We start from the raw sequence: 12,132 nt of genomic DNA, 5'->3' as shown, positions 1-12,132 counted from the left end.
GATCATCAGTATTGGCCAGTTTTAGATATTTAATTGTACATGCTCATTTCCTCGATTTTCACGTTTAGATTGTCTTTGCCATAATTAAATGCTCACTTAAAATTAATCTTTAAACATGCTAATGTAATTAAGATACATTATTAAGAAGATTTTTTTATATATTTAAATATAGTATAGAATTGTAGAGTCCGCTATTTATCAGTCATAGAATGGAAATATTGGCCAGTATTGTATTTTCATTGTACAAACACATACTCATCCATATTGTTACATTCAGATGATCTTTGCCACCAATAAACAAGCACTTTAAATTAATCTAAAAATTAATATTATTAAACAAAAATGTAAAATGTTCTTTCTGTGTACTGTAATGTTGTAATGTCTGAAATCATGAATCATATAAGTTTTGATTGATTTTAGTTTTTAGTGTTTTATTTTGAATTTATGTGGACTAAATAGAATATTATTTAAATGTCTGTTATTTTTTGCTTGTCATCCATAACATGAAAATTCTAGCCGATACTGATAATTCTTTTAATATCATTGCATCTCTACTTATTTGACTATGTCTACACTTACAGTAATGTGCCTGTATTTGAAATGAAGCTTGTGAGATCAGTTTATGGCACTGCTCCATTGCTCTTTCAAGTGCACCTCATTGTATTTTCCAGAAAGCCTCATTGTGAAGTTATTTCGCAACACACTCCCGGGCTGATTTACATGACCCTGGATAGGAAAGGTTATAAAATAATCACATTTTTGTCCAATGGCAACATGAACTACAGTCTCTCCATAGTGACTCAAACATATTCTTGTGTACTGCCTTTGTACATGCTCAAATTCAGCATACCTCTCTGCTCCCCTGCAGAGCTTTAGCCGAGCAGCGAGCACCTATCAAACAACACTAAATGCTTTATGAATCATTCACCTCATTAAGCAAAATTCCCCATGTAAATGGTTAACCACATAATGTCCTATCATGCAGGTGGTGTAACGGTGATAAAGGTTGCTGTAATGTTTTATTTACCAAGGTTTCAAGCAGGAATAGGGCATATTGTACGTTCTGACAATGCTTGAAGTATAGTAATTTCTTGTTCTTTCACATTCACAGACTAAGCTGTATTTATTTCATTCCCTTATTCTGAGCTGTAGCAGGTGCTGCTCCAGATGTAGCTCCCATAACTCCCTCTCACTTCCTAACTTCCTTGTGGGGCAAGTGTCTTCCTCTCAGTGGAGTAAAGGGCAGCTGCCTCTGTGAACAAGCCAAGACAGCTGGAAGGAACTGTGAGAGAATGAGAGACAAACTTAATAAGGTTAACATAGCAATATGTGTCCGTTTGTCCTACAGGGGATTGTGTACTTCCTTACTGATCTGTTCTGAAAACAGAGACTTTTATACAAACTCCTGTTAGCTGTTGGGTTGGGAGACTGGTTTCGTGTTGTTTGTTTTTAATCATGCACATTCTGTTAACTCTCATAATGGTTTAAGTGTTTTTGTTTTATTAGTAGTAGTAGTAGTAATATTGTGTGTGCACACTAAGTTTAAAAAGTTTGGGGACTATATGTTGTTTTTTATTGAGATTAATGCTGTAATTTATCAACAATGCATTAATCTGTTCAAAAGTGACAATAAAGATATAAAAAATGTCCATAAATGCCCCACACTTTTACATGTTTGACTTTTTCATTGCAACTTATATCACAGATCTGTCCAATTAACATCAGTGGGTCAGCATTACTTTGCAAAGCACATATATTTGTGTTGTTTGACAGTTTTGCCACAGACGTGTTGCTTTAGAGTGCAGAGAGGGTTGTCTTTGTCATTTCCTTATGGCTGTACCGTGTCTGGGTTGTAAAAGCTGAATTGTACATGGGCTTGGCTATCAGTGAGTTTCTTTAGAAAGAGTGCATTGTTTTTGTGCTATTGGTATAGTCAAATGAGTTATATTTATGTTTGTCTGACTTCTTGCCTTGTTGTAAACTTTAGCCTAAATGGAACATCACAGGAGACTGCTGTGTTGTACTACCAGTGTCTTTCAAAACACATTCATCACTCGATAGTGGATATCTGGTAAATGCAACAGCCTCTCGTTCTCTGGGTTGCGTGGCTGCTCACACCCCGATCTCTGCAGTTAGAAGCCAGGGCTGTTGAAAGTTGATATTAGGGGCTGGACAAAGTCCGAAAGGAAAGAGAGGAGGGAAAAAGGAAAGCGGAAAGAATGCATGCTGACTATTAGCTTTTACCGGCTGGCAGGGAGAGCGTGATGATCCTTCACTGTTGTGTCTGGAGCGCTCCACAGCAGCTGCTGCCTGGCAAACCTAAGAATACACCATTTCTTTGCTTTTTTTTCATGGATATTTTATATTGAGGTAAGTTATGAAGTTGCAGTTTTAGTGCCAATAAAGTTGCTAAACTATCTCAGACTTCTGGATGCGACCGAAATGCTTTCTATTGCCAAGTTTGTGTGAATTAGGGTTTAATCATTTGCACTGTTGAAAAAAATATAATTTTAAATATTTGCTCAATAGTGTTGATTTGTGGTGAATGCATTTTGTTGATTTTAACATTATTTTAAGACTTTTGTTTTCTGATTGCCTTTCTCGGTAGATTTTGTGTATTCTGATTTGTGTAGCAAAGTTATATTTGTGTGTTTTTATTAAGTAATTTTATGACAAAAATTTTGGCAAGCCATTGGAACTCATGTTGTGAGAGTTGATTTGGAGGAAAAAAAAGAAAAACGTGTTATGTGTCAGTCACGTTGCTCTGTAACGTCATCAGTGTCTCCTCAGCGGAGGTAAAGTGCAGCCTGGAAGAAACACTCATTCTCCAGTGTAGCAGAGTCTTCTTACTGCTGCTCTGCACTGAAGCACTTGCCCTGTGTCTGAAATAAGAGGATCTGTGAAATGTGTGGTAGTTACTTTTATTGGCTCTTGAAAAGTAGAACAGGAAATTCCTACGACAACTCTTTTTATGAGTAAAAAGATTAAATTTGTGAGTAATGTGCCTTTTTAATAGGTAAAGACTCACAAAGGAACAGATGAGATCACAGCTGGCAGATGTCCCCTTGCCACGTTCACTGTGGTTTCAGCGTGCAAAGAATCACACGTCCTTAAAATCACCAGGGAGTTAAACTGTTAAAATAAACAAGTGTAATATTTGTAATCATTTTTACTCCGTCTCCTGCTTAATCCACCAAATGTGCCCACAAACAAACACAGATGGACCAGTTTGTGGTTTTCAGGATTCCCAGCTGCATTTGTAACAGCTCTGAAGTTGTTTCCGGCAACAGATTGTTTGCTGATTCATACAGCTTCATTATGCAAACAGTTATTTGGTTCGGAATATTTAAGCTTGCTAATATTTTATGAGGATCATTGAAAACAATCCAAGTTAAATGAGCAATTGCAATACAGGACTCAGGGTTTTATAGCAAATCCAGTGTAATTATTTTGGTGTGTTTGTGTGTCCCTGTCAAATCCTTGGCATTTCTCTCTTGATACTTTTTCTCTGTATCGTCCAAGATATTCTCATGCAAATTCTAAGTCAGGCTGCTGAAATCATTTTTTGGGGGCATGGCGGTTAGTGTCAGGGTGTGATGACAACGCAAGCTGCTCCGAAGACCAAACAGCTCGAGTCGTCCTTCCTGCTTGGCCTCATTAAAAAATGAAATGAAAGGAAACATTTCTTTCTTTCATAAGATGACTTTCACAGGTGTTGTATGGTCAGACACTCATCAAAAGGCTTTTTCTTCCAGTGCTGAGCTTTTAGATTAAACTTGCAATGTGTATAGTTGATTATATGCTACTGTACTTGTGCCTCTATAACAGTTGCATTGATCCATAGAGAATGAAGTGGTTTGAATTTGCTCTACCAAATGTAGAACACACACCCAGAGATGGAGGATGTAGGTCCCTCAGAGGAATTTGAGTGAATTAACAATTCGGCTCGGTTGACAAAACAGCTTACAATGTAGGATTTGGGAAATTCCTTCAGTAAACGAACAGGGTTAATGCATAAACCATTATTCTTACACAACCAAGTGCATTTGCTTTCTTCATTTTATAAGATCTTGGCTCGCTGACATGATGTGGCTGGCACTGGCCTGTTGTTAAACAGGATTTTCTTGGGGTCATTTATTGTTGTGCTGCTTGAGATACATAGTGCAGTTTTTCTTTGACGTGAAAATGTATTTAAATATGCATATTTTCATTTTGTCTTTCAGTGTCCAAGAAACACGGGAAACTGATCACTTTTCTACGCACATTCATGAAGTCCAGGCCGACCAAGCAGAAGCTGAAGCAAAGAGGTATCCTCAGGGAGAGGGTGTTCGGCTGTGACCTAGGAGAACATCTCCTCAACTCCGGCCATGACGGTGAGCTTTGCCCCCTTCTTCTCCTACTCAAACTCCATGCTCATGATCCAGACGGTGCTTGACACTAATGTGAGACTATGTGGGTGGGCTGGAAAGCATAGCTAACCCCCCTCCTCTAGAATAGCTCTTGGATCTGGCTGCATGGGTTGCCATGGCATCTGATTGGCTTAAAGCGGTCTAAAGGTCAGGAGGAATGGTTAGGGGGCCGTGTCTGGAGATTTCTTCTCCATTGATTCAAAGCTCCCTGGCAGCCTTCAGCATTTACTCCATTTGTTTGACTTCAAATCTTCCCTGAGCCATTGCCAGCCCTTAAAATCTAAGCCTTGTCCTTTTCAAAAGGGATCCACGCAACTTGGTACGACTGCTCGACCATTACATTTAGAAGAATGGACATTGTTTCCTTCAGGAGCAAGTGTCCTCAAAGCAGAAATTCCTGGTATTCTTTAAAAAATGTGTTCCTACAAAAGTTCGTCCATTGTAGTTGGTTAGATACATGTAGATGATAAAAGTTTAGTTTTACTACCAAGATCTAACCCTTTTGCTCCCTTCACTGTCCTCTCTTACCTATGAGCCCACTCAGCTTTAATGTGTTTGTAAAATGGGTAATGGCAGAATGTGTACTCTCCATCTCAGACGCTCTCAAAGGAACATGAGACGATGATGGCTAAACACTTTGTCCAAGTCATTAGAATTGATCAGTCATATTAACGTAAAGCTCTGCAGACCTCCCTAATATGCACTCATTATACTCTGGGACAGTATTTCGCTAGGGAGCAAAACACATCAATCCAAATTTTCTCTTTCTCATTTGGTGCCATAAGGATGTTGGCGTCTGAAGTATTTGGCGGCATTTTTGAAAGTATTTAAAGGGTTCCAAAAATTCTGCTGGCCAAATCGAGGCAATAGTTTTGTTGTTGCCCTCTTGAGTTTTCCACTGATTTTTCCATTCGTTTTTTTATATATATATATATATATATATATATATATATATATATATATATATATATATATATATATATATGTATATATATATATATATATGTATATATATGTATATGTATATATATATATATATATATATATATATATATATGTATATATATATAAACAGTAACATTTTAATTTATTTATTTATTATGTTTTGAGTGGGCCAAAAAAATACAACCATTGAAATGAAGAGGGTTAATAAAATTTTAAGAAATTAATCCTTTTTTTGTCAGCAAGGATACATACAACTATTTTAAAAATCAGCATATTATAATTTCACATGAGACTGAAGACTGGAGTAATATCTACTCAAAATTCAGCTTTGCCATCACAGGAAAATGTTAGATTTTAAAATATAGTAAAACAGTAAACCGTTATTTTAAATTGTAATAATGTTTTACAGTATTAGTATTTTTACTTAATTTTTTATTTTATTTTTTAAATAAAATAATTGCAACCTTGGTGGGCCCAAGATATTTTTTCATAAGTTTTTCATAAAACTTACTGTTTTATTGTAATATTTACAGTAAATAACTAGGTTTATATTTTGCATAAACTGGAAATTTTACAACTATAATTTACCTCAATGATTCATAAACACCCTTGCAGGAAAAAAAGTATTGTGATTTGTCATTTTCAAATCGTTCAGACTGATGCTTCTAAAAATATCACAAATCATTCTCAGTTTTGTCAATTTATCTGTGTTTGCCAGCTAGATGGCTTTAGCTGGATCATGTATTTAAATCAGGATAATTCACAACACAGAATCACAGAAAACCACATAAAGCATAAAAACCTATGTGGATGATCAGTGAACATACTGTAAGATATAAAGAATGTATTACTGGCCTTATATGGCAAGTGACCGCTACATTAACTGGCCTGAAACTAGGGCTGGGCGATATGGCCTAAAAATTATTTTTTTTATTTTTTTTATTCGATTTCCGATGATTTTCCCCCCTACTTAAGGAAAGCAATAAGTACAAACAGCAGACAACTTAAAGCAAATTTTGCTTTTATTTAATCAAATGTACTGTGTGTGCTGATTGAGGAGTGAGGATGCATTTCTGAGGATTTTGTGCTTCAGACTGCTATGTCAGGAATGTAGATGAACAGCTGCCTCTGAGAGTCTTGGACTCACTCATCTATCGGATAAAGGTTGTCAAGACTAGAGGCCAGTCAGGGTTGTCTGTGACTATGATTCCTCTGGGTGAAACATTACAAGGTCACATTGGAGGTCTGGAGTTTGTCTGATGCCACTGGAGCAAATGTGAAGCTAAAAACTCTGCTTATACAGGAAAGCCTGGAATTGCTATCTGACTATCAGGCCTGTCTCCAGCAGTTGTTATTTATAGCTTACAAAATCAGAAATTTACTGCACAAAGAATCTGGCATTCTATTCCATTGGCATTTTGACAACTCTCACACTTTACGTGCCAAAAAGGATGCTCCAGTAACATTTTGTCTAAACCTCTAGTCCCGCAGGTACTCAAGAGCTGCACTGAGTTCATTGAGAAGCACGGAGTGGTTGATGGAATGTACCGTCTCTCTGGGATTGCCTCCAACATTCAGAAGCTGCGGTAAGACATAAACACACTCCCCTAATTGCTAGAAGCAGAGATAGGGATTCATCATACTGCTCGAGAAACTCTGAATGCAGTGGCGGAATATTAAGCTGCTGATAATTACATGTTATAATGGGAATGTTTGTATTCTTGAACACAGGAGGAAATGAGTACATCAGAGTAAACAGATATTTTAGTGAAGAAATATAGAAATAGAAAGTTCAAAAGAGCAGCATTTATTTGCAATAGAAATAATTTGTATCCTTATTAGTGTCTTTGCTGTCTCTTCTGATCAATTGAATGCATCCTTGGTGAATAAAAGAGTTAACTTCTTCCTCGGCACTGACCATTGAAAACCAAAATTGTCAGTTACTTCAAATGTTAAAAGATAATACAAGCAAATGTCATTTCATCCCAATTAGTTACAATTTAGGTTTTAAGCACAGCAAACAGCCAACTGTGAGATTGTTATCACTGTAAGATTATCTACTGTGAGAATACATCAAGCACTTTCTTTCTCTCTCACTTCAGGCATGAATTTGACTCCGAACAGATCCCAGATCTGACAAAAGATGTTTACATTCAAGACATACACTGCGTGGGCTCCCTGTGCAAGCTTTACTTTCGAGAGCTTCCCAACCCACTTCTCACCTACCAACTGTATGAGAAATTCTCGGTAAGCGTTTATCCCACAACGACAGGCCTTAAAAAGAGCCTTTTCTCAAAGTCACACACTCTTTGTCATACAAATAGCTCCAGCTGAGAGCACCTATTATACTAAAACAACCAGCCCATACTTATGATATCAAAACCTTTTTAGTTCTTGGTGTGATAATATGCATGGGTCTCTTATCTGAGACTGGCAAAACGGTGCAGAAGTCGTTGAAGGCTTTAGGCTATTTGTTGCCATGATTGCTTTTAATGAGTATGCAAAATGTCTCTTAGAGCCCAGCTTCAGAAAGAGTTCATCTGCATGCCAAACAAAGCACTGACATTTACAGCATCTGGAGATAAGCCACTGAACATGAAAACAGCCAGAGTTAAGAGTGCATCAGTGTTTTCAGGTTACAATGGAAACAGGGAAACTATAACGCACAGGAAATGTGATTGACCATGTGCTTTTGTCCACTCAGCAGTAAAGTGTGAACATGGGTTTGAGAGCATTTTCGTTGGTTAGAGCTGTTCTAGATGCAGTGACCCTGATTTACAGCCGTACTTCTCCTTTTTTAGGAGGCTGTGTCAGCAGCCACAGATGAGGAGAGGTTGATCAAAATACATGATGTCATTCAGCAGCTGCCGCCCCCGCACTATAGGTTTGTAAATGACCACAGTGCCCTCGGTTGGTTGCTATAGGACTTGCAGTCCTCTTTTCAACAGCCACATTTTTCAAATGTTACAGCCTTTTTATTAATCTACTGCATTAAGCATACCAATTATATTACTAATGCAGTTCAAGTACGTTTCTGACTGAGGGCTGTTATTACAACATTGTTCACTCAAATGAGTGTGCACCTAATCCATTATGCTCATTTTACATGGTGTCTGATTTTAATGTGTCTGTTGTTTAACATTAAATATTCATGCTTTTCTTGTAGGACACTTGAGTTTCTTATGAGACATCTTTCACACTTAGCAACCTTCAGCTATGTGACAAACATGCATACGAAGAATTTGGCCATCGTTTGGGCCCCCAACTTACTGAGGTAAGATCTCTGCATGATGCAACTGTAATGTATGTGAAAACCGATACTTAAGGATACAATTTTATAACTGTGAATATTAAAACCTAGTATTCATAACTAATCTCTGATTTTTATTCCCAACTACAAAGGTCAAAGCAAATCGAATCGGCTTGCTTCAGTGGCACAGCAGCCTTCATGGAGGTGCGAATACAGTCGGTTGTGGTGGAGTTCATCCTCAACCATGTGGATGTTCTCTTCAGCCCCAAACTGAGCTCGCTTATACGAGAGGGAACAGGTATGCAATATGGACAGATTCAATATGGACAGATATTTAAATTTATTTATATTGCTATATATACATCACACGTTTCTTTGTCTTTGTAGGACACAACTCTTTGTCTCGGCCTAAATCTTTGCTGGTACCCTCTCCATCCACAAAGCTGCTAACATTAGAAGAGGCACAGGCACGTACCCAGGCACAGATCAACTCACCCATCACTGCAGACAGCAAGTACATCGAGGTGGGAGAGGGTCCTGCTGCCTTACAGGGAAAATTCCACACGGTCATTGAGTTCCCCACTGAGAGGTATTTTCTAAAAATTTTTAATGCTGTTATAAAGAGACCAATTATGTGCCTGTTATTCTCAAAGAGAAACATTTTGTACATTTTATCTTTTTTTTTTTTCCCCTAGGAAAAGACAGCCCATAAAATCTAAAAAGTCTCCAGTTGGCAGTTGGCGGTCTTTTTTTAACTTGGGCAAATCTTCCTCAATGTCTAAACGAAAGCTGCAGCGCAATCCCAGTGAACCAAACGAACTCAAGGCCATGGCATTGGCTGGTTAGTGTCGTGCCATTTATTCATCTTTAAATGTCAGATAGTCATTATCACAAGATAAACCCAGTGGTTAATAAGGCCTTGTCTCTTTTGGAAGATGTTTATTTTGCAGTAATGACCAGCTGATTGTAAATTACCCTGCTAATTACACGGCTATTTACTGAATAAATAAATACATGGACATGAAATATTGATTTGAGTTTAAAAGATTTTATTATATGAGAGCGGAGAGACTGCAGGACATTTACGAGAGACAACAACAATATATGACCACATATTGACCAATCAGAGTCAAGAATTCTAGAACTCTTGGTGTTTGGTTATGTATAAACAGTTTGTTGTATTTTCTCTGTTCCTGCTTTATTTTCCCTGCTCAGGAGGAAGAGGAGACACCGGTACTCTTCGGTCTGCAAAAAGTGAAGAGTCTCTCACCTCTTTACATAACGTTGAAGGTATAGCACTCCGAAAGCTCTAAAAAAATAAAAGGGACAAACCATTATGAAATTATAACTTTTTTGCTTTTCTGTTAACACAGGAGAGTCTAAGGTGTACAGGCCACGCAGACCTCGTTCCAGCAGTGATGCTCTCTCTGCTTCCTTCAACGGTGATCTACTGGATAGCAGACAACACTGTAACTCATATGACAACCTGGGCCATGGGGAGAGTGATGGGGATGATGGACCAATCTGTGTGCCTGCTCTTATCTCCCCGCCACGTTCCGCTGATGATGTGGACTTGAGCCCTCCTGACATTGGCATGGCCTCTTTAGACTTTGACCCCATGTCTTTCCAGTGTAGCCTTCCTCTGGCAGAGACTTCCATTTTCTCACTGGACACAGATGAAAGCAGTCTGAAGAGGAGCCCGGCCAGTGCCAGTGGCTCAGAGCCAGTCTCGCCAGTCAGAGCTAAAGTTACGAGTCATTCTGTGTCTCCAGGCCACAGTCCAGCCTTAAAGGATAGAAATAAACTGCCCCCTGCTTCTTTCTCAGAGAAAACTCCAGTTAAATCCCTTGAGAACTGCGAGAAGTCATCTGTTGTGACTCCTCTAAGCATCTCTGAATCAGCTGCCTCCATGATAAGGAAAGCACCAGAGAGCACTTTGCTTCAGCCCTCTTCCCCTCAATCTCCAATGGACTCCCCTGCAAAATTGAGCTTTCTGTCAAGAACCACCGATATGCCCCTGAGTGAAGCCATTCAACAAGAGCTTCTTTCTAAAGCTACTACCTTTGAGAGTAAAGAGAGTAAAGACATATCAAGCATTGAATGCTCTCAGCCACCACAGGTCACCTGTTCTCAAGAGCAGCCAGGTAAGCTGAACTGAAACACAGGGATATGATAGCTTAAATCCATAATGTTTTTTGAGGAGTCATTGACATTTTTATCCTGAATTAGTTTAATACACCTCTTCTAGGATGAGAACTTTTGTTGACATTTTCATTTTCAAACTCCTGAATTGAAATACATTTTCAGAATGTTAGGGTAAAGCAGCTGATATAATTTTATAAAAGATTTTATAATGATGATTAATTTTTCAACAATATTTGAAACCAACATGAATACAATGAGTACCGGTACATTAGGAACCTAAACACTAGGTTTTATTGTAAATGCTATCATTAACAATAAGTTATCATTAACAAGTTATACTGGGTTTCATAAGATAATTATTTGATTTTTCAGGTTTAGTTCACCAGGCTTTTACCTGTAGCGCTTTGCATGAACAGCCTCAGTGTAGAGAAATCTGTCCACAGTCTGTAGAAATTTAACATTTCCCTTTCTTACCTTCACATGAATATTAGCCTGCCTTCTCTTTGTTTGAGTTCCCTCTGTTTTGTCCATCTGTAGGAGCCGTAGCTCTGGACTCACCAAAGGGCAATGTCCCTGTCAGCTCTGTGTCCCTCATACCTCCCCCTCCCCCACCAAAGAATGCTGCCCGAATGCTTGCACTAGCTCTAGCAGAATCTGCCCAGCAGGCCACTATTCTTTGTCAGAGGCAATCCTCTGGACCCCCTACACCAGTGTCCCCCATTAGGCCACAAGAGTTACTGGAGACCATGGAGTGGCCTCCTCCTCCTTCCTTGCCATCACAGACATCCTTGGAGGAAGCTACAGTAGAAGTATCAAAGAGGTCTGCTCCTATGTCTTCACCACCCTCCTCCCCAGTTGAAAGGTTAACTCGCTCTGTCAGTCTGCACCTCAACACAGGTGATAGTGGGAAGCTATCCAGCATTTCTTGCAATAGCCAGTGTGTTGTCTCAAAAGAGACCCCAAGTCAGAGTGCAATGCCTTCTAGTCAACCTTCTCAAGTTTCCCAATTACAAAAAAGCCCAGAAAGGCAGCAGCCAGCTGTGGGCCAGACACCTGTGAGCACAGACAAAACCACTACCACAATCACCACACCATCTATCAGCAGCAACGATACCATCATTCAACAACCTTGCTCTGAGGTAAGCAGTGGTACATGCAGGGATATAAGTAGCACTAGTTCTTCAGTACCAAGGCTGAACAATTAAATAATGTTATTAATATTTATGAGCCAGGCCTTCACCATTTGTGAATTCAGAATTAGAAAATGCTGAATGTTGTCTGATATTTCAGTTTTGTCATATTGCAACAAAATTAATGTCAGGAATGATTCAGTCATTAATCTGGTATTGATATAAATAGCTAAAATTACAGCACATGTAAATA

At 38.6% G+C, this 12,132-nt stretch overlaps 1 protein-coding gene across 5 annotated transcripts in view; it reads left to right on the top strand.

Annotated features, from left to right (window-relative positions):
• The window catches only part of LOC127941808 (rho GTPase-activating protein 32-like), an 87,613-nt gene that overhangs the window by 71,676 nt on the left and 3,805 nt on the right, over positions 1-12,132 (top strand). For 4 of the 5 annotated variants that reach the window (XM_052537242.1, XM_052537241.1, XM_052537243.1 and 1 more), the window contains 11 exons: positions 4,224-4,373; positions 6,838-6,940; positions 7,457-7,601; positions 8,156-8,238; positions 8,521-8,628; positions 8,757-8,902; positions 8,992-9,193; positions 9,300-9,445; positions 9,820-9,894; positions 9,978-10,748; positions 11,287-11,888. In XM_052537242.1, the coding sequence (XP_052393202.1) occupies positions 4,224-4,373; positions 6,838-6,940; positions 7,457-7,601; positions 8,156-8,238; positions 8,521-8,628; positions 8,757-8,902; positions 8,992-9,193; positions 9,300-9,445; positions 9,820-9,894; positions 9,978-10,748; positions 11,287-11,888 (2,531 nt within the window). Of the gene's footprint in view, positions 1-1,853; positions 2,371-4,223; positions 4,374-6,837; positions 6,941-7,456; positions 7,602-8,155; positions 8,239-8,520; positions 8,629-8,756; positions 8,903-8,991; positions 9,194-9,299; positions 9,446-9,819; positions 9,895-9,977; positions 10,749-11,286; positions 11,889-12,132 lie in introns of those variants that run through there. The other variant, XM_052537245.1, reaches the window with a different exon arrangement.

Source organism: Carassius gibelio, chromosome A21 (assembly GCF_023724105.1).
Source record: "Carassius gibelio isolate Cgi1373 ecotype wild population from Czech Republic chromosome A21, carGib1.2-hapl.c, whole genome shotgun sequence".
Taxonomy (NCBI): Eukaryota; Metazoa; Chordata; class Actinopteri; order Cypriniformes; family Cyprinidae; genus Carassius; species Carassius gibelio.
Note: the sequence above shows the minus strand (reverse complement) of the source record. Positions and strands in the feature narration are given on the sequence as shown.